The sequence below is a fragment of the Barbus barbus genome (genome assembly GCF_936440315.1).
Source record: "Barbus barbus genome assembly, chromosome: 21".
Lineage (NCBI taxonomy): Eukaryota > Metazoa > Chordata > Actinopteri > Cypriniformes > Cyprinidae > Barbus > Barbus barbus.
The window spans coordinates 13,469,775-13,492,481 of NC_136749.1; the positions used below are offsets into that span (position 1 = coordinate 13,469,775).

General features: G+C 35.7%; 2 protein-coding genes across 3 annotated transcripts; both read right to left on the reverse strand.

Annotated features, from left to right (window-relative positions):
• Positions 1-268: 268 nt before the first annotated feature.
• Positions 269-8,676, reverse strand: LOC306886961 (guanine nucleotide-binding protein G(I)/G(S)/G(T) subunit beta-3-like). Of its 2 annotated transcripts, none has more exons than XM_079444358.1 (9): positions 8,414-8,676; positions 6,605-6,747; positions 6,350-6,492; positions 5,502-5,565; positions 3,941-4,103; positions 3,761-3,827; positions 3,456-3,657; positions 1,330-1,546; positions 269-1,210 (listed from the first exon to the last, which is right to left on the reverse strand). In XM_079444358.1, the coding sequence occupies exons 2-9, from the start codon at positions 6,659-6,661 to the stop codon at positions 1,104-1,106; spliced, it is 1,020 nt and encodes a 339-aa protein (XP_079300484.1). In that variant the 5' UTR covers positions 6,662-6,747; positions 8,414-8,676; the 3' UTR covers positions 269-1,103. The 2 variants fall into 2 exon arrangements, with proteins under 2 accessions (XP_079300484.1, XP_079300483.1); XM_079444357.1 differs by lacking the exon at positions 8,414-8,676 and adding an exon at positions 7,378-7,476.
• A 3,623-nt stretch (positions 8,677-12,299) lies between these two features.
• p3h3 (prolyl 3-hydroxylase 3) lies at positions 12,300-21,872 on the reverse strand. The gene is made up of 16 exons (XM_079445188.1): positions 21,499-21,872; positions 21,145-21,329; positions 20,868-21,026; positions 17,180-17,366; positions 16,826-16,957; positions 16,218-16,360; positions 15,959-16,048; positions 15,798-15,850; positions 15,629-15,708; positions 14,454-14,581; positions 14,238-14,333; positions 13,992-14,142; positions 13,788-13,905; positions 13,344-13,419; positions 12,771-12,911; positions 12,300-12,694 (listed from the first exon to the last, which is right to left on the reverse strand). Exons 1-16 carry the CDS (start codon positions 21,785-21,787, stop codon positions 12,527-12,529), a joined length of 2,196 nt encoding a protein of 731 aa, XP_079301314.1. The 5' UTR covers positions 21,788-21,872; the 3' UTR covers positions 12,300-12,526.
• Positions 21,873-22,707: the final 835 nt, after the last annotated feature.

A 22,707-nucleotide genomic window follows, 5' to 3' on the forward strand; every position in this document is an offset into this window, starting at 1 on the left:
CTTGTCACCTGTTCACAACGCATGTCTAATGATGAAAATGTCACATGCCACTACTTTCAGCCCTGCAATTATTGAAAAATAATTGAAACTGTCAGCCGATCAACATTCTTCAGTTGTTTAACTTATGCCCACATCCTTTTTAAAAGCATTGTTACTAATTTATCTGATCTATTTTGTAATATCAGAAGAGTTAAACAATATCTGTTTGCTACTGTTCAGAGAAGTCTGGGGTCGGTTTGTTTGTTTTTGAAAGAAGTCTCTTGTGCTTGCCAAGGCTGAATTTATTTGATTGAAAAATACAGTAAAAGCAGTGAGATGATATTGTAATTTAAAATAACTGACCCCAAGCTTTAGAATGGTAGTGCATATGCAATGTAGTACATAATATTCACATTTGTTTTCAATTTCATCAGATATGAGAGCTAAAAATCAGGCAGGTTTTTTTTTATTTTAAATTTATTTATTGGCCTGAATAAGCAGAAAAAACAGATGACACTTATCAGTGCACTATCAAAAACAATTTACACTAAACTTAAAAAGAACCTTTAATCAGACAGTCTCACTAAAACTTGTTTAATCTATAATTTGTAAACCACATTTTATAAAAGTGAAAATATCATTCTGTGTAGACTTAAGTCATATTCGATCTTGCACAACTATTTTGGCAACCTCTCATATAGGTTTGATAGCACAGGATGCATTTAGATATCAGTAAGCTTAATTCAACTAGTGTTGACAGTCTTATTTCATATGCTATTATTGATAATATGCTGTGACACCCATGTGTTTAAGATCCTATCCAAAAAGTACCTCACAAGTCACCAAATAGGTAATAGCTTTGTAAATGCCCACTTTTGCAGTAAGTAGTCCTTGAAAAACAGGTTTTCTGGTATTGCATGATTTCTTTAAGATTATTCTACAGGTCAGCCCATCTCTAAATGAGGTTTTCTTATTCACAATCTTTCTCGTTGTGACGGCACAACAAACATCTCTTTCCCTCCCTACTTATACAACTATATCCCATAGTCCTGTTTCAATTGTCCCCTTTACATTTTACCCTGTCTTTGACATATTCTGTGATTGCCTCCGTTTGAGACCGAGCCTTAGTTCCAGATTTTCAGAAAGCTATCCCATGATCCTGTGCAGCAGGCCATCCCATCAGGTGTCACGCCAATACAGCTCACTCTGTTGTCATGACCTGACAACACTCCTGTAAAAGACAAACACTATTTTATTATAGTTCTTATATTCAGATAATTTTGCATCTAATATGCTTTATCGTTCTCCTGAGGTTGACATCCATCCTTGCATCTCTTTCCGGTGACGTACCGACTCTCTCCGCCTTCAGCGAGTCCCAGATGTTGCAGTTGAAGTCATCGTACCCAGCGAGGATGAGTCTTCCAGAGAGGGAGGGAGCGAGGGAGGTTACGCCGCACATGATGCCGGAGTCCTGGTACGTGATGAGCTCCTGGTCTGAACGCAGGTCGTACAGCTTGCAGGAAGCGTCGTCTGAACCTGTGATCACTGCATTGCCATTGGGGAAAAACTGAACGGTGACACAGAGAGAAAAATGCATGCATTTATTATAATACAGTTGAAGTCAAGTTTACATACACCTTGCAGAATCTGCAAAATGTTAATTATTTCACATAAAAGATGTTTACATATAGTCCACAATAGAAAATAGTTGAATTTATAAAAATGACCCCGTTTAAAAGTTTACATACACTTCTTTATGTTTAGTGATAGTTGTTCACGACTCCCTTGTTTGTCCTGAACAGTTAAGCTGCCTGCTGTTCTTCAGAAAAATCCTCCTGGTCCCACAAATTTTTTGGTTTTCCAGCATTTTTGAGGATTTAAACCCTTCCCAACAATGACTGTATGATTTTGAGATCCATGTGGGACTCATATATGCAACTATTACAGAAAGTTCAAACGCTCACTGGTTCTCCAGAAGGAAAAACCATGCATGAAGAGCCAGGGGGTGAAAACAGAATGAAGATGTGTACGTATTTCTTATTTTGCCTAAATATCATATTTATTAATTTAGTACTGCCCTTCAGAGACTACAGAAGATAGTTACATGTTTCCCAGAAGACAAATTAAGTTAAATTTACCCTGATCTTCAAATTAAAAAAGTTTTCACCCCCCCCCAGGCTCTTAATGCATAGTTTTTCCTTCCTTTCCTCCACCTTTTGGTAAAATAATTAACATTTTGCAGATTCTGCTAGGTGTATGTAAACTTTTGACTTCAACTATATATCGCAAAACTTGCTGCCACTGTAAGTGTGTGCTGTGTGAATGCTTCAAGCTGTTGGTTGTTAGTGTATCGCTATGTGGTTTCTAAGTTGTTCTGAGTGGCTGCTTTCGGATCCAGGTTCAAAGACTTTAGAATGTTTCTGGTCCCTAGAGATTGCTGGGGTTCCTTTCTCAGTCCCTAGGATTTTTGCTCATTCTCTTAATGATGTAAAACCACACCTCAAACTGCACAACTGAACATATCCTTCATGTTTGTAGTGCAGAATAATCTATAAGTTAAATACATTAAGGCAGTGGTTTTCAACCAGGGGGCCAGGACCCACTATGGGACCTCACAAACTTCCAAGGGGGCCTCAAAATAACTTAAAAAAAAAAAAAAAGCTTAAAAAAAGGCTAAAACAACTAAAAATCACCTCTTCCACAACAGTTTTTTTGTTTTTGTTTGAAGAACCAGTTATGTAAAGTAATACAATTACATTCATTTTATAATAAATGAATACAAATGTATAACTAAAACTATTAAAAGTATTAAATTATTAAAACTAATAAAAATAAAAATGAATGATTTAATAAAAACTAATTCTGAAATAAAATACAAAATACATATTAGATGAAAAACTTACTACTAACTAACTGAAATAAAATGACATTTAAAAGATAAAAAACATATAACATTAAAAGGACAAACCAAAAGAAAAAATTAAATAGAAATATCTAGTAAAAATGACAAACGCACATAACAATATTAGTAAAACGTAAACATCTTAATTAAAAACGAACAAATTAACAAACAAAAAAAGAAAATTGAAAATAATAAATACTATAAAAGTATATTACAAATACTCAACAACACTGCACTATGGGCATTTTTATAATGTATATACATCCTTCTAGTTTTGCCAAATTTTAAAATATTTTATTAGTAATAATGTTTTGAAAAATATATATTTTTTGGGGGGAAAAAAAATTAAAACTTAAAATCTTGTGGCCTTCAAATATTGTTGCCGACAATGAGGAGGTGTGGGGAGGGGATAAAGAAAGGTCAAAAAACGGTAAGAACCACTGGCTTAGGGGTTCAAATCCTGATGAACATATAATAGTATATTAAAGTCTTAGCAAGCCCCATTCATTAAAAATCTAAGTAATCAATATTTCTGTGGTTATGGATTAATTACTGGCTTACTGATCATTCTTACCCCTATGGCGTTGATGTCACTCTCATGGCCTCCAAAGGTCTGTCTGCACTGGCCGTCACGGATGTCCCACAGTTTGGCTGTGAAGTCACAGGCTCCTGAGATGAAAGTGTTGAAGTCAGGGGCCACACCCAGAGACATACAGTCACCCAGATGACCTGCGAACACCGTCTTCTGCGATCCTGTCTCAATGTCCCACAGAACACTGGAAACAGGTCAGAGGTCACGTTATTTAAGGTCATGTCATTACTGCTAAATTTTCTTTGCCATTTTACTTTATAGCTATTATAAGTCTAAAGGAAATGTACCAGGTACAGTCTCCAGAGCTGGTGATGATTTCGTTGTCATTCAGGAAGCGGCAGCTGGACAGGTAACCTGATCAACATAAAATCCAGAACAGAGACTTCAAGACGCCGCTAGCTGATGTTAAATATTTCATTGGCTAGATAACGCTCTTGGACATTGTGAACTGGTTCACATATGCACACCTGTGTGTGCTGCGAGCTCACGCATGACCTTCACGTTGCCATCTTTGCCCTTCAGGTTATAGATGGAGCACATGTTGTCAAGTCCTCCACACGCCACCATGTTTCCTGAAGGTGCGTACGCACATGTCATCACCCACGAGGACTTCAGTGGGATTGCATGCACCTAAACCACAATCAGAGAAGATGGGTAATTAATATTCTACAGATCAAGGTTTATTGGCGAATGCTAATATGTGACCCTGGACCACAAAACCAGTCATAAGTGTAAATTTTTCAAAATTGAGATTTATACATCTTTCTGAAAGCTGAATAAATCAGATTTCCACTTATGTATGGTTTGTTAGGATAGGAAAATATTTGGCTAAGATACAACTATTTGAAAATCTGGAATCTGAGGGTGCAAAAAAATCAAAACATTGAGAAAACCGCCTTTAAAGTTGTCCAAATGAAGTTCTTAGCAATGCATATTACTAGTCAAAAATTTAGTTTTGATATATTTACGGTAGGAAATTTACAAAATATCTTCATGGAACATGATCTTTACTTAATATCCTAATGATTTTTGGCATAAAAGAAAACTTGATAATTTTGACCCATACAATGTATTTTTGGCTATTGCTACAAATATTTTGTGCTCCAGGGTCACATGTATACATTGAGCCTTATTCGTGAAACTTTCATAAATATGAATAATTGGTGTGTAAAATGGACCTTTCCCTTTGTCTGTAATAAAAAGGAAAGTGGACTATGTGGCAGTTTTATTAATTAATTAATTAATTTTGTTATTATATTTACTATGCTAAATAGTGCAGAATGCAGAGTGCCCTAGTCAGAATGCAGTACCTAATAGAACACAAAACGTTTGGATATTTTACACACTGTGTTTACATGTTTTTCGGAGCAGGTGTACAATTTTTTTTCGTATCAAATAACATTTGAAAAATATGAACACTTTCACGAACAGTGAAATAATTAATGAAAATTTACATCTAAACATCGTTTTACAAATGATTTACACAAAAATGATTTCTGCTTGTGTTTCATGAATTAGATCCAATGGAAACTTTCTCCCATTTGTGGCTTTATTGCTAATAATTGCAATAATTGTCTTGTTGCATAATTATGTGCCTTAAACTGTGAGATATGAAATCACAAATAAAAGATGATAAAGGCACAGTTAGCTAACAAACACAGTCAATTGTTAGATATAATCACAATAGCACTAAATAAAATCAAAATGACCTTGGTGTATTAAATATGTGGCTTAAACCAGCTTCTATAACCTATAAGAACTGAAAGCGTCTCAGTCCTGCTTTCGTGCTTCATGTCATTTAAATACATCTCCTCCCTCTTGCACACAATATGACCACTGGCAGGTACTGATTTTCTTAATAGCCTTCACCAGAAACGATTTGCATTTAAATGTACGTGACAGCAGCTCCAAGTTAAAGTAGCATCTGTAACAACAGATAACCATAGGCTCGATGGTTTTTGGCCTTTTTTGTAGCAAAGGAATAAGATCAGACTGAAGAGAATGTAACATTGAAAAACTTTTCATTACCTTGTTGGTGGTGTAGCTGTCCCATACAATCAGTTTACCGTCTTGAGATGCACTGACACACAGTCTGAGAGAAAGACAAAAAAAGAAACATCAGGTTAGAAAATAAATGTTCAGGATTATTTATTATAGTATTTCTTAACATTTTGAATTAGAATTGATTTTATATTTCCAGTTTTCATTTTCATTTTAGTTCGTTTCAGTATTTTTATGTTCTTTTGTCATTTTTATTAGTTTTTAAAAAATATATTTATATTTTTATTTCAGTTTAGTCATTTTACTTAGTACTAAAATTTTATTTTAAATTTTAAACTGTAACATAAAATCGAATATTTATATTTTATTTTAGTACCTAAAACCACAACTAGTGAAGACACGTTTCTAACATCACCAGTGCTACAGGTTTGATTTAAAAGGACGAATGAATACTAAAATCTTAGGATTTTACAAGCTATATATGACTTATTATACTTATTAATACTTATGACCTGGACCAAATGTAAAAATAAAGGTACGAAAAGACTTAAGTAGTTAATTCAGTGTTTGTCTCAAGTGAATTTACTTCAACACACACACACACACACACACACTCAAAAAGCATATGCAAAAGATCTGATCCCTTTTACTAAACAGAATGTGGTTTTGGTGCAGAAGTCAAATTTCTTAATCACATTCAGACCTTCCTCATTAATACAGCTTACTATTCTATCCATGCACAAATATCTGTTTACATAATCATTCATTTCACTTATCTTTGCCCAAATAAAGGTTATTGTGTGTATTTGGATATGCTTGCAGACTAGTACATGTGGAACAGAATGTATTGCTTTTATTTGCATATAGATGTTTACTTCGAGTCTCCCCAGTGCACGGCATAGATTTTGGACAGATGTCCTCTCAATGTCTTCCTGGCCTTTAGCTGGACACGGCCCACAACAGCTGTCCCCGCCACATGATCCTGCAGCGTGAGGTCCTGCACTGCTTTACGAGCCGCCTGTAGAGCACAAAACATACACACAACTAATATTACAGCTGAACTGAGAATCACTGAGTGATATTCTGTAACGTTACACAGATGTTTATGAAGACATATTCTTGACACTAACAGTAATTTCATCCTTCAGGCTCTCCGCCTCTTTTCGCAGTTGCTCCATTTCACCCATGGCAACGGTAGTCAGGCGCAGTCACCCACAGATATAGAAAGGAAGTGAGGTCAGTAGAGCCAAGAGAATGCTGGGGAAAAACTCTCCTGAAAATGAATATACATTTCATTGTTACATCAATCATGACAGTGCAATTTACTTTACTGCTTGTGGCAAGAGCTCATTGTTGTTGCTTTCACTGTAATATATCTTGAACATCTATTTGCAATTCAAACTCCCTTCGACCTGGTTTGCAAATCCTCACAAATGAGGATGCATGCAAAATTTCACTTATACCATCACCACAAACATACAAGTGCATAATGAGTCAGAGTCAAACAAGAAAATACTTTATCAAATGCCATGCACCTGCTTTAATATAATCAGATATTAAATACATAGATGGTTTAGTTCATAAATACTTTATATACATCTACAGCACGTTAGTTTTTGGGTACTGCTCCCTTGAAATTAGAGTAATAAGAATGATTATTGTGACTCTATTTACAGCGGCTTTCATAGACACAATGAGCAAAACAATGAATAGTTTTTCTGCCGAAAACTTTCCTTAAACCCATATTAGACATTATTGATGAAGCTTGACTTTCTCAATACTGTTATCTACAATAATTTTGTCAGTTTACTTGTACAATTAGAGTCATTTGTCATTTGCCTTAACGAAAAGCATTTTTAAAATAACTATTGAGTTATTCTTAAGTTTGAATATCATGTCTTACCTTACAAAGGAAGATTAATGTAGGCTATGTCCTTTTGTTGAATTGTTTATTGAATCTTTGTGTCTCTCTCGAGCTCTCATGACCAAATGACTTTTGCCTAAAATTTGTTTGAGAGGAGAAAGCGAGAGAGCAAAGGGTGTGGACCGGTGGGAGGGAGCTGTCCTGTAATGGACATCAGTAAATAGCCCTGGTCTGGAACTCAATGTGAACGTCATACCTGGAATTTTTGTATTTGTCGTCAGTGTGAATTAAAGGGCAAGGTAATGTTATTATCAACAAGACCGTGAGCACCAAACACCATAACCAGAACGAGACTAATGAGAGAGAGAGAGAGAGAGGCAGACAAGAGAGAGTGAGTTTAAATCCACACTGCTGAGATTTTAAGGGAGGCCTTTTGAATCAAATCTGCTCTCATCCGATTATTGACTGCTCTTTGCATCTGGATAAGAGCTACAGTAGAGATGGGGAGGGGTAGAGGGATAGAAACAGAGAGGGAGAGAGAGCTGGGAATGGGTGTGAAAGTGTGGCCTAGCCATCGTTTGAGTTTTCGGCAAATTACTTTGTATAAAGAACAGTCTGCCATAGTATTATCAAATTTACAAACCTTTTATGGTTAAAAAGTCCTATAAATATTTATTTAGAACCTAAAAATGATTCATCATACTATGATTAATTATTAGGACATTTATATTAATAAAAATATTTCTTAATATGTGCACCTTTTTAAACATTAATAACAGTGTAGAGAAATTATTCATTACACTTTTTTTATCCAATATCTTGCATCTTCTGCTATCGTAAAAGCATTTATTCTACCTAAAATGATAAAGTAAAATGTTGCTACAGCAATTTTTTTACATATTTAAATCATAAAACTGATTGACGTATGTTATTGTTTGGTTCTGATTTAAAGTGAAAGTTTCCTAGTGTAGTTCATTATCATAATCTTTACTTTGCCATATTTGCAAGTAGGAAGTAAATCGGTAGCAACATATAAAAGACCAAAACTACAGGACTTAAAAACGTCATCACTTACCTGTTCCTCTGGGATGTTTCCCCACTCTATTTGTATCTCTTATTCCTTTTCAACTCTCTATCCACTTGCCTTTTTCTTGGGTCAATGTTCATTCAGGATTTCTGCTTTACGCACCTTCTGATCCCTCTCTCTCTCTGTAAACTCTGTGATGATTTTGTGATGGCAGATGAGGATTGGAGGGGATGAAGTGAGATCAGGGCTGAAAGGATAAAGCCTGGGATGGAGAGAGCGAGAGGGAGGGAAATCTGTTAGGAGATGAGAGAACAGAGAGTAAAAGACAAGAGAACTAAATAGTGGAGAGAACCAGGTCATGGGGTCACATGACAGAAACACAGGTGTGAAGGGCCAGGTGAGGGACAAGACAGGACAGATTTTATTTTATATTTAATTTCTTTTTTTTTTCACAGATGATGCCTATCCATTCATTTAGCCTTGAAATAATAAACATTGAAAATGCTGGCTAAATGTAGAAGTTTGCTTTGAATAGTGCTCAGCTGAATGGGTTAAGGCTCTGTAATGGACTGAAAAACTTACAATGACAAAGTTGTTGAACTAAATTTCCTAAGCCTGATCCTAAAGATCTGCACTGATGAACATAGATGTCCTTGAAAACCAAAACTTTTTAAAAAGCCACCAGATGAGGATCATGCTTAGAGTGGCCTATTGGTCATGAATGAGCAGGTAGAACATCCACAACATTCTCACATGTCAGTGTGATGGAAGAAAGCTGAAAACAGTAAATAATAGACTGGAAAGACATTTCTATGTATGGAACGATGAGCGGTTTCAGATCACTGGGAGCTGGTGGAGCGTACCTTGGAAACTTTCAAAATTAGCAATATTTATACTTTGAGGTGAGCGGAAGGCTTTGTGATTCAACTACAGTATAATGCACACAAGGTACTGTAAGTTTTATTCATAAGAGTGTGAACACTATTATAACAAAACATAAATAACATTGTTTCAGAAACAGAAATGCGTGAGGACCATGAGAGAGTTTTGTGCAACAAAAGAGCTTAAAAGCCTGTGAACATTTAAGGCTTTGCTTAAATCAATTTTAGTGTCCTGATTTAGAACTGACAAACTATCATTATCATAAATATAACTCGTCCTCCCCCACCTCGCTGAACCAGACAAAACATCACAGCATGGTGGATAAAATCATCACCCGATTTAGCAAGGAGGGGGGACAACATGACCCATGGGTGAAAAGGATTATATTCTATTAGGACAAAAGGGAGTGGTTTACTTTTGCATGGATGAACATTGAGGAAAGGTTATGTGCCACATTACGCTCAGTGTCATGTAAAAAGCCCTTTATAGGAATGCATAGTTAAGATATGTGCATTTATTTAGGATTGTCTATGTGTGTGTGAGGGTGGATCAGGTTTTGCCTATGTTATGGGGAACAAATGTCTCCACAATGAACTTGAAATGAGCTAAATTGTGGGATCAGTCAACACTATCCATGAAAAAAATGGCTTAATAAACATGCTATGCATTGCCTTAATGAAAATGAAAAAAGTTTCTGTTTCGATTAAAGGAAAGTCCTGAACACAAACAAACTTATGTCCTTAAATATTAGTTAGATTTGATATTTAAATATTAATTTTATTATTTAATTTTGTGCAACAGTTAGTTACAGTCCTGTAAATTTATTTGGTCCAGCGGCATTCCAATCTTGAAAAAGTAGTAAACCATCCGTGTATTTCTCATGTACTGTTTCATAAATACTAAGAATCCAGACATACTACTCTTCATGCCAAGTGCTTTTCACTTTTTATGTAGTATGGAAATACATGGTTTAGTACGCAGATCCAATATCACTTTTCTTTTCACCTGTCTGTGATTGTGCGTTTCAGTCTGTCGGTGTATTTTAGAGGTGGAGATTTGTTAGTGACCGGTTACTTACATTGTTACAACAGTAGGTGGCGACCTCTTTAAGAACGGGTCATTGAATCATTCGTTCAACCATTTTGTTCAACAACTGTTTTGTTCAGGAACAAAATATCACTACAGTGTATTGTTTGGAGACGTTTACTTTGTTAGCGCCCATTACGCTTAACAGCGTGACAACTTCTGATTGGCGTTGACTTAATCTGTTATAAAAACATTAACACACTGGCAATAGTAAATCATAGCTCTTGCGATATAACTTTATCATCAGTGGAATTTAAATTAAATTCAATTACATAAATTTTTTTAAAGTTGACAATGTACAGTTTCATACTAAACTTTCTTATTCCAGAAAAAAACACCTCTGTTGTACATTTAAATAAAATGCCATTGTTCACTGGTTTAGAAAGAATCAGAGCAATTCTTGGCGTGTCTAAAGTTTTCTAAAGAAAGCATCCTAAGAGCACTGGCTAAAACTGTGAAAAACCCACAGCTGTGTGATTACATTGAGAAATACAGGTTAAACAAATGTCTCACTCTAAAAAATCATGCTAAAATGTATGAGAACGGACCATCGACTGCTCCATTATCGCTATTAATATCCACGCTCTTCAGCACTGGACAGAATCTTGCGCACAACACCAACATGTTGTGTAATGTTATGTTACCATGAGGGAGAAAGAGATTATTCATGAACGCATCTTGGTGATAGTTAAACATTGATGGAAACAGGTCAGAAGGGTCTTAGTCATTTACCTAAGAGGTACATCCATACATCTGCTCTGCTCTTAAACTCTTAACTGTTTTCCAGGCCTGCGGAATATCAAATGCATAGGATGATATTAACACCTTATGAACCATTAACCATTATATCCTCTATTTTACAGCGCAATGTAGATTAATTCAAGTACAGAGGATCAATGGCCAGTGTTAATCAGGCAAGAGTCAGATTTTTAATGCATTAGTGGAGGGTCAGTGGTATTAGGGTTTGGGTTTAATGGAAGGGGTGTCGTGTTGAGATGGGGAGTCGGGGTATGAATGATTACATGATTTCTTGCTTGGATTAATATTCCATACTCTAAATGGGAGATTTGTAAACTTCATAAACAAATGCACTCATTTATGAGGGATTATCTGTAATCTCGCTCTCCATCTCTCTCCCCCGCCCTCTTTTTTTCCTCTCTCATTCCATCAGTGCTAATGTACCGCAGTACGTCAACAACTCCCCTCCTCCCTCTCTCCGCTCACTTGTTTTAATGTACTGTTGTCTAGATGTATTAAACAGTTGTACCTTCTGTCTATTTTGTCTCAGTTTTGATTCTGAGAAACAATAATAAATTAATGATAAATTAAAGGTGTGCACAGTTGTGTTGATCGCTTTGACAGTGGTCTTGGATTTATATTGACACCTAGTGGTGTGGATGCTGTATGAATAAAAAAAAAAAACATGGGGCCACTCACTCATGCAAAATAACTTTAAGGTTACTGATCTTATGCGAGTCTGAAAAATCACCCAAAAAATGTTCATTTGAATTTGTTGTTTCTTCATCGGATCAGAAATTTAGTATTATATCACTTACTCACCAATGGATCGCCTGCAGTGAATGGGTGCCGTCAGAATGAGAGTCCAAACAGCTGATAAAAACATCACAGCAAAAGCAATGAGTTGAAGATAAAAATATCTTAATTTATTACAAACACGTTTGTGATGTTTTTATCAGCTATTTGAACTCTCATTTTGATGGCACCCATTTATGCTAAAATTTCCAAATCTATTCCAATGAAGAAACTCCTCTACGTCCCTGATGGCCTGAGGGTGAGTAAATTGTCAGCAAATTAAATTTTTTGGGGGTGAATTCTTCACCTTTATGGGTGAACATTTATTAAAAAAAAAAAAAATTAATTTTCAATATGCAAAAAACTTAGAATGAGGAAGATTTTAAATAATAAATACTAATTAAAAATAAATTATTCCTTGAACTACAAAATTAGCCCATTCGCCACTTTATTTTTTTATTTTCAATTTTTTTTTATTTAACTAAAATCAAAACAGACATACTGAAACAAAGTCACAAACACATGTACACACTCATTCTTATAGAGACATAACCATGTGAAACACAGTGAAAACACTGATTAAAGAGACAGTGAATAAGCAGCGAGGCATTTGATGTCCATGGATGTCTCTTTGCTGATTGGCTCATTCATCTGTCTTTCTTACAGTTCATCCCGCCTGCCTGTCACTCTTTCTCTCTCTTTGCTCCTCTCTTTGCCTTGGCTTCTTCCGCTGCGGGCAGTTTTTATGGCACTCTCACCATCACCCTTCTCCTCTTTTACTACACTCTTTCCATCCGCGGCCCATAATTGTTCAGCTTCCTCACGTTCCTACGATAAAGTTAAACATATTAGTTAGAGCACATACACCACTTTTAGTTTTAAAGTTTCCATATCAGTTTCTCACCATATCTCTGTGGTGCTTTTCAGTGGTGAGCCAGAGCACCAGCGCACATCGTCGACCCGCTGTTACTGCAGTAACACCATGGGGATTGACAGGTCCTGATGTAAATCCAACCAGTCGCCCGCATTTGGGCTTAACACTTGCCTAGGAGAGAAAAAAAAAAGATTCTGAGATATTGGGTCTCATTCACGGTTCATGCATTTGCACCAATTTGAGTATAGCAAATCGTGGTTCAACAATAACTTTTGTATTGCAATTCATTCTAAATTAAGGTATGCAAAAACCATACTCTGGGTGGTCTGGGTGTTAAGATGAAATGTTATACATAGATATTTCAAAGGCAATAAAGGGAGAAAGGTTTGCAGAAGTGACTAAACTCGGACATAATTTAGAATAATCATTAATATTACTCCAGATTCATTAATATAATACTCCATATATAATACTCCAAATTCATTCATATTAGAAAGTTGTGAATTAGGCAAAAAACAAACAAATCTTACAAATACAAAAAAATCCATTCAGTTACTAGCGAGATTTTATTACATTTAGTGAATAGTGGGAAATTAATCTTACAGTGACTGTTCTGGCATCTCGATCAGCAAAAAAGAATTCACCTCCTTCAAAATCATCATTCAGGTAAAGGACTGCACTGTAAAGGCAACAGGATAAAGAAAATCAGTGTGTGCATAACAGAAAAGTGAATAAAAAAAAACAATATGCACTTTTAAATTGCACTTTTCATTTTTAAAGGTAGTGTTTGAACACTTTAAACTGAACATTTCCAGCAGTGACTGCCACCAATCATTAACTTGTTAAATGTTTACTAATTTTGTGTGTAAGAAGCTTGTAGTCCTATTCTGAATTTTTACCACAAATCATCTGAATCTTGAATCTTCTGAATTTAGTGAATCAGTGAAAACAACATAAGCAAATGAAGGAAAAAATATCAGAAAGACTATTTATTCCTAGTGAGTTTTCTTTGTTTTGCCTACAGCTATCATGTACACATCTGTGCACCTGAGATCTCGATGAGTGAAAGCAGGAGCTTCTCTCCAGCACTGCCTGGTTTCTGGCTCCAGGATGCAGTTATCCACATGAACTGGGTGAGAAAGATCCAAACGCCCCTCCTGATGTCCTTCATACACAAAGTCATATATGCACCAAACCCTGTTAGTAATGTGTGAATGACTGTTCCTGTTAAAGCAGTATAGAAATTTGTACCTGGGATGGCGGAGCGGCACACTAAGTGTGTGTAAGCAAAGTAGAGAACAGAGTGACTTCTGAAGTATGAGTCCATCAGAACTTTAACGGTCTCCCCGATCTCATGCAACAGCCTGGCATCTGACTGGTTAACCAGCCCATCTTGAGCCAACTGGAAAACAGTTATTTTCTAGTGTACTATCTAGGGTATATGTGGTGAAAATGTCTATAATTTTATGAATCATTCTAGAATGAGTAATATTTTACCTTAAGTGATCTGAGAACAGTCAAACCCTCAAACTTCTCATGCGGCGTGTGAGGAGAGCGCCGACCCCGATAACCATCACCCACTGATGCAGCAACCTATCAACACATTCAGAATGTGATTTGAGATTCTTGCAGCTGCTCTCTGTTAGTAGGCTGATTGGCATTGCACTGAATGCAACAGTAATTCAAATGGCTGATGATTATTGAAAAGCTCACGGTAGCAAGCTGCATCACACGATCACATTCAGATTGGGTTAAAACTCCATCCAGAACAACACGGTTGGTGCCATTCAGCCCCTGATCATCCATAGCGACTGTTACGCCAACCACAGGAACAGGACCACCTAAGTCAAAGAGAGTGGAGGAGTGAGTGGAAAAGGCATAAATGCAGGATGAAGAAGAGAAGAAAATTATACAGGCAGTATAAAAGCTTTTTGTAAGTGTGATTTTTATATATGTAGTATGATAAGATATATATGCAGTAAGATTTGTAATGTTTTTAAAGAATTCTCTTTTGCTCACCAAGCCTGCATTATACAGCAATAGCAGTAATATTTTTACTATTTAAAATAACTGCTTTCTATTTGAATATATTTTAAAATTAATTTATTCCTGTGATCAAAGCTGAATTTTCAGCATCATTACTCCAGTCTTCAGTGTCATATGATCCTTCAGAAATCATTCTAATATGCTAATTTCTTGTTCAGATAATTTGATTATAGTTATTATCAATATTTAAAACAGTTGAGTACATTTTTTTCAGGATTCTTTGATGAACAGAAGATCCAAAAATCAGCATAAAAAGCTAAACAAAATACAAATAAAAAGCTTTTTTTAAATTATACACTACACAATTCGAAAGCTTGGAGTCAGTATTATTTATTTTTTATTTTTTTGGTGAAGAAATTACAGAAATTAATACTTTTATTTAGCAAGGACGCTTTAAATTAATCAAAAGTGATGACAAAGACATTTATAAAGTTACAAAAGATTTCCATTTCAGATAAATGCTTTTCTTCTGAACTTTCCAGTGAACAAAGAAACACAAAAAAAAATTCTACTCAGCTGTTTTCAATATAATAATAAATGTTTTTGAGCAGCAAGTCAGAATATTAGAATGACTCCTGAGGGATCATGAATCACAGGAATAAATTACATTTTGAAATGTAAAACAGTTATTTTAAATAGTAAAATATTTTACTGTTTTTGCTGTACTTTGGATCAAATAAATGCAGGCTTGGTGAGCAGAAGAGACTTCTTTAAAAACCATTAAAAATCTTATTGTTCAGAACTTTTGACTGGTAGTGTATGTATATACTGTACTGGTCTATAAATACACACATACGCACACACGCATTACAGGACAGGATGGACAGAAACGGTGCTCGTACCTGCATAAAATCCACTGTCATCCACTTCTTCCACTTTCTCACCCTGCTTCAGTTTCTCATGAAGTTTCTCTTTCTCTACTCTGAGAAGAAGAAAGGTTTGAATCTACCAGGAAATTTATTTCACCAAACCCTTTCTACCATTTTTTTTTTTTCTATTTTCCAGTCTCACCTCCAGGTTTCTCGCAGGGATTCGGGCACCACGTCCTCAGGAGTCCACAGATCCTGATGGGGACAGACAGTGAGACTGAGACCTTTTTTGGCTAGTTTCAGAAAGAGGAACAAAAGGTGAGAGGTGAAAGACAAAAAAAACCCTCAAGAACAGGTATATACCGGGTCACTGAATTTAAAGTCCAAATTTGCCATCCCAAAGTACAGCAGTCTCTTCTCTTGCAAAGCTCTGCTGATATACTTGAAAATTTCCTTTGAGAAAAAAGATAAAGTGGTCATTTAAAGTCTGTATTGATCTGGAGCACTGACTCATCTTTTCATCCATCCATCTAACAGACAGACCCATCTATAAATGCAAACATTATTCTTTCTATCTCATCTCCCGTGTGTCATAGTTACTCCACCAGTCCATGCATCATACCTGCATGGGGCCTGTTTCCTGAGCCTCTGTGTCGTCCTCTAGAGTCTGAGTGTAGAGCTCCAGATTACTAAGGGAGTCTGAATCAGTGGGGTAGAAGAGCAGCAAGGAGCGCAGGGTCTCTACCGCCCCCTTCAGGTCACCAGCTGCGGGACACCAAAGAGAGGTAACAATTAAAAATCATTTTTGTTAATTAAAGTACATGTAGTTAATTAATATTACTCGGTACTTAAATATATAATTAAACTGTAACAAGGACACCTTAAAATAAAGTGTACCGAAATAAAACGTGAAGATTGATAATTTAAGTTGTATCACGTACCACTGTGTTGATGTATTACATTAGTGCCTTTAGATCAACTTTATTCAACCAAAAAAAAAAAAAAAAAAAAAAAAAAAATATATATATATATATATATATATATATATATATATATATATATATATATATATAATAATGTTTTTGAAAAAGAAACAAAATAAATATTTCCAAAAATAAACACTGAAAAACAAAGAATAAAAATAAGTCATTTGTAAATATTCCAAATAATTTGTGGCTAAACACTAGTCTGGTAGGAAACATAAGTACTTGTGTCTCAGTGTCATCTGACCTTTGAACTGTGCAATATGTAGGTGCTCGAGCTGTAAGGGCAGGAAGTCCTCCAGAGCAGAAACCCTTCCAGGTCGTGTTGAAACTAAGGTCACACACATCTGTTTGCATGACAGCAGGGAGAGAGAGAGGTCTGAAGAAACAGAGAAAGACTGAATTCACTGAACTGCTATATAATTGCCAAAATATGCCATTAAATGTGCAACAATCTATTTAAAACTATTCCATTTATAAACAAGTGAATTATTTGCAAATAAGATTGGAGTTTTACTATTCCTTGAAATAACCTGATGTTATACTACAAATAGAAGCTGCAGTAACTTTATAGACTTGGTAAATAAACATCATCTTTCACCTGCAGCTCTCTCATAAACGCCCTGAACGGTGTCTGGCTCCTCCGGAATGACCCGGGTCGCCATCACACATTGAGCTCTGCACTCTTCTGTCTGCTTGAGCGTCTCATTCACACACTCCTTCCACTTCTTCACTGCCTTCACCCAATCAGACGAGCTCTCAGCCAGAACGGCTGCATCATACATCTCCTAAAGAATGATAAACAATGTTACAAAATGATGTGAAGATGGCAGAGTAACTGAGAACAGCAGTATACAGGATATCTAATGCGGTTCATTTCAAAAGGAGTGAGAAAAGGAGACAAGTGAGAACAGTGAGGTGCAGAACAAGTATGTAATTCACAGAAGTTGGCATTATCCATTCTCCACACTTTTGCCTCAAAGACAAAAGACTGCTCGGTCAGTGTGGGAAGAATCGCCAAAATAACACTCTGCACAACACACTAGAAACCAAAATAACTATTATGATTCACAACAATGCAATTACACTGCCAGCAGTTATGAGAGCTGCTCAGACATCAGTATGCACACGGAGCACAGGCAATGACAACAGTGTTATTTAACAGTGTTCTACAGTGTCACATGCAACAGTGTTATTTAACAGTGTTCTACAGTGTCACATGCAACAGTGTCATTTAACAGTGTTCTAGTGTCACATGCAACAGTGTTATTTAACAGTGTTCTAGTGTCACATGCAACAGTGTCATTTAACAGTGTTCTAGTGTCACATGCAACAGTGTCATTTAACAGTGTTCTACAGTGTCACATGCAACAGTGTCATTTAACAGTGTTCTAGTGTCACATGCAACAGTGTTATTTAACAGTGTTCTACAGTGTCACATGCAACAGTGTTATTTAACAGTGTTCTACAGTGTCACATGCAACAGTGATATTTAACAGTGTTCTAGTGTCACATGCAACAGTGTCATTTAACAGTGTTCTAGTGTCACATGCAACAGTGTCATTTAACAGTGTTCTACAGTGTCACATGCAACAGTGTCATTTAACAGTGTTCTAGTGTCACATGCAACAGTGTTATTTAACAGTGTTCTACAGTGTCACATGCAACAGTGTCATTTAACAGTGTTCTAGTGTCACATGCAACAGTGTTATTTAACAGTGTTCTACAGTGTCACATGCAACAGTGTCATTTAACAGTGTTCTAGTGTCACATGCAACAGTGTTATTTAACAGTGTTCTACAGTGTCACATACAACAGTGTCATTTAACAGTGTTCTAGTGTCACATGCAACAGTGTTATTTAACAGTGTTCTAGTGTCACATGCAACAGTGTCATTTAACAGTGTTCTAGTGTCACATGCAACAGTGTCATTTAACAGTGTTCTACAGTGTCACATGCAACAGTGTCATTTAACAGTGTTCTAGTGTCACATGCAACAGTGTTATTTAACAGTGTTCTACAGTGTCACATGCAACAGTGATATTTAACAGTGTTCTACAGTGTCACATGCAACAGTGTTATTTAACAGTGTTCTACAGTGTCACATGCAACAGTGTTATTTAACAGTGTTCTAGTGTCACATGCAACAGTGATATTTAACAGTGTTCTACAGTGTCACATGCAACAGTGATATTTAACAGTGTTCTACAGTGTCACATGCAACAGTGATATTTAACAGTGTTCTACAGGGTCACATCCAACAGTGTTATTTAACAGTGTTCTACAGTGTCACATGCAACAGTGTCATTTAACAGTGTTCTACAGTGTCACATGCAACAGTGTCATTTAACAGTGTTCTACAGTGTCACATGCAACAGTGTCATTTAACAGTGTTCTACAGTGTCACATGCAACAGTGTTATTTAACAGTGTTCTACAGTGTCACATGCAACAGTGTTATTTAACAGTGTTCTACAGTGTCACATGCAACAGTGTTATTTAACAGTGTTCTACAGTGTCACATGCAACAGTGTTATTTAACAGTGTTCTACAGTGTCACATGCAACAGTGTCATTTAACAGTGTTCTACAGTGTCACATGCAACAGTGTCATTTAACAGTGTTCTACAGTGTCACATGCAACAGTGTCATTTAACAGTGTTCTACAGTGTCACATGCAACAGTGTTATTTAACAGTGTTCTACAGTGTCACATGCAACAGTGTTATTTAACAGTGTTCTACAGTGTCACATGCAACAGTGTTATTTAACAGTGTTCTACAGTGTCACATGCAACAGTGTTATTTAACAGTGTTCTACAGTGTCACATGCAACAGTGTTATTTAACAGTGTTCTACAGTGTCACATGCAACAGTGTTATTTAACAGTGTTCTACAGTGTCACATGCAACAGTGTTATTTAACAGTGTTCTACAGTGTCACATGCAACAGTGTTATTTAACAGTGTTCTACAGTGTCACATGCAACAGTGTTATTTTAGTATTATGTATCTTCATCTTTATCAAGATTTATTTTTATCCTCATACACAATTTCCCATAATTAATACATACATAAATGGGTAATGTTACATATTAACATCTTTATTTGACCCTCTAACTCTAGCACTCTCTATTCGAATTCTATTCTTAAAAAAAAATCTAAAACTTGTCCCTTCTAGGCTTGCACTCTATTTACTAACTGCTTTTTTTTCTTAAAAAACAAAAACTAACACTAGCTTTTCTAATCTTTTTGTATTCTATGTTTTCTTTTCAATTATTATAAAAATAATAAAAACAAAAAAAAGTCCAAGTGCGCACATCCAGTAGGCAAAAAGCTCAAAGTGTGTACTCCACCACACAAGAATTTGAACCAAAAAATCAAAGTAGGCTCCAGAGATAGAAATAGAAAAATATTTGTGTTCTCACCACAGGTGACGTTTCATCAATCTGATGAAGAGTGTCAAATGTCACCTGTGGTGAGAACATACATAAATATATATCTGTATATAGGCTGTGGTGTGCCTACTTTGCTTTTTATTTATTATACAATTAACAAAAGCAAAAAAGGCCTCTAACACTAGCTTTTCTTTATTATATAATTTAAAAAAACCTTGCTACGTGTACTACGTTAAGCTAACTGAGACTTGTTATAGCACTTGCACATCATTGCTCTTTTGTTGATTTTGATTGCTTCCACTGTCCTTATTTGTAAGTCGCTTTGGATAAAAGCATCTGCTAAATGACTAAATGTAATCGAAAATGTGTAGGCTGAAGCTTTATCTTATTTTTCATTATAACTCTAATAAGAATCAATTCTGCTAATTTTAATATATACCAGATGCAAACACAGTTACTTAAGAAAACATTTTTAAGCCTGACATAAATAACTGAAAGTTACAAGTTATTTTAAGTTTTCATTCATTGTTTACATATAAATTATTCAAATTTGTATGTACTTCATATTCATTATGATAGTATTTTGAATTAGCTTTGAATTTTCAGTTTCAAAATGTTCAATTCTCATTTTAATTTTAGTTAAAATTTTAATAATCATGCTTTGAATTTTTTATTAGTTTTTTAAAAATATTTCTTTTAAATGTATTTTTATTTTAGTTTTGTTAATTTCAGTACTTCAACTTAAGTTAGTCGCCAAAGCAACATTTCAATTTTTTTTAAAGGTTCAAGTTTGTATCTAATATTTAGGCAATATTTTATTTTATTTCAATGATCAAAATTATAGTTTTAGCTAATAATAAAAATGCTGATCTGCAGATTCCCTTCTGTTGAACTCACCCAGTGTTGCTCCTGCTCTCTCTCTCTGTCCTGGAAGGATTCTTCTTTCACTCCTAACAGTCTCCTGTACTTCTCAATGTTGTTCCTCATCTCCAGGTGACTCGGGTTGGAAACAAAGAATGTGTGAGCAGCTGAAGCTGCTTTGGCCATTTTATCCAACTGTATAACAGAGGAAGAGGGAGTTTAAACCCACAAAACAAACCAGGATAGGTTTACTTAGACTCTTTCGGGTGTGTTGTCTGATTTCACGTTTAAACACTATGATTGGTCATTTTACCTTGTAGTAGGTGACTTGCAGGTAGTTATAAGGGTTGCGTGTTCCAAATTCATACTCAATGTCTGAAGATACTGGGAGCAGAGCAGCAGGAGAGAAGCTTCGACCCATACAAAACCTCACACACTCAGCCCGCACCTGGATCCAGTCTAGTATCCCCAGGTCCCAGAGAGTAAAATCCTCTTTGTCTACACACACACACACACATTAACATTCATTAACATGTATTAGCATGCACTGAACTGGATAAGTAATAGAAAGCTCCTAGAGTTACTCCAGGTCACTGAAACACTCACACACTCATATGGAGATTGCGCACACACACTTTATGCATCTGCACAAAAAGTTAGCAGTTACCTAGTTTGGAGATTTTGTCATCTCCTGCTGTTAAACACTCGTCGTGACATTTTCGTCTGGTCCGCAGGAGCTTGTTTCGCGTGGAAATGGATTTCTCCAGGAACTCCGCTGCGCGCTCCCAATCCTCCCTAAAATACGCCCGAACCCCGCGGTAATAGAGCTCATCGTACGGGGCTGGAAGTCCGGATGAACTCTCTGAAGATAGTCCGCTGCCTGCAGCCGTAAAGACATGGTTGAGAATGAAGAGGAACGCCACGTATACAGGGCTTGTGTTTGAGTGTAGCGCCATAACGCAGGGATGCGAGGAGAAGAGGGAGGAGGTCACACAGAGGAATGAGGGAATACGTGCCTGGCAGCGAGAAATATACAGCACGAGAGAGGAAAACTAATGTCTGTTTGAGCACAGGTTTGCTCATAAAAATCAAGTGAATACGGGTGCAGTATTTTTTTGTATTACATATTTATTTACTTACTATATAATTATTTAGTTACTAAAACGGTTAGAGACTTTGATTTAATCTATAGTATTTACATAAAAATATTAAAATCATTGGAAGTATTCATTTAAATAACTAAATTACAAAAAAAAAGTACTTTGTGAACATTTACATTATTTTTTATTAGTAAACACTGCTTTTTATATTTAACCTATTTTTAATTATTTTAAATAAATGAACAGTTTCCTTTAAGATTTATTCCAAGGACGATAACTATAACCAGTTTTAATAATCGTTCTAATTGTATGAGAATACATCGATATTGTTAGCAGATAAACGATACAATCACTGACAGCCAATCAGAATCCCCAGCTCGAGCATTTAATTAATACACATTTCATTCAGGTTTTGTATTAGCTTGTTGTAATCATAATTAGTTTATATAAAAACAAGATTATGTGATATCTCCTAATTTAGTTAGAACTTATGTGTTACTAGGAATTCTCCAAGTATTTACTTTCATTGTTTTGTTGTAAGATACAAGCTAAATCTATTAGGATAAAATCCAAAAAACATTTACAGGATAACCAGTAATCGTTTACACTTAACCCAAAGCAACACCATTCATATATTTGATAAACCATTAGCCTACTTCTTACTACTTACACTCCCAGCCGCATGAGGCCAGTATTGTTATTTACACGAGGTAAAAAATTCCGCTTTCTCATTTTGACAAGTGTCATGGCTTCCTTCCATTTCACCGTAATACACA

What these genes read in the sequence shown, in the direction of transcription:
- LOC306886961 (XM_079444358.1), bottom strand. Translation starts at nt 6,661, where the DNA reads ATGGGTGAAATGGAGCAACTGCGAAAAGAGGCGGAGAGCCTGAAGGAT. An exon ending in TGAGCTCGCAGCACACACAG is followed by an intron (nt 3,828 to 3,940) that starts GTGTGCATATGT and finishes TATGTTGATCAG; the next exon opens with GTTACCTGTCCAGCTGCCGC. An exon ending in AGCTCTGGAGACTGTACCTG is followed by an intron (nt 3,658 to 3,760) that starts GTACATTTCCTT and finishes ACCTGTTTCCAG; the next exon opens with TGTTCTGTGGGACATTGAGA.
- p3h3 (XM_079445188.1), bottom strand. Translation starts at nt 21,787, where the DNA reads ATGGCGCTACACTCAAACACAAGCCCTGTATACGTGGCGTTCCTCTTC. An exon ending in GAGATGCCAGAACAGTCACT is followed by an intron (nt 12,912 to 13,343) that starts GTAAGATTAATT and finishes TTTCTCTCCTAG; the next exon opens with GCAAGTGTTAAGCCCAAATG. An exon ending in AAAAGCACCACAGAGATATG is followed by an intron (nt 12,695 to 12,770) that starts GTGAGAAACTGA and finishes ACTTTATCGTAG; the next exon opens with GAACGTGAGGAAGCTGAACA.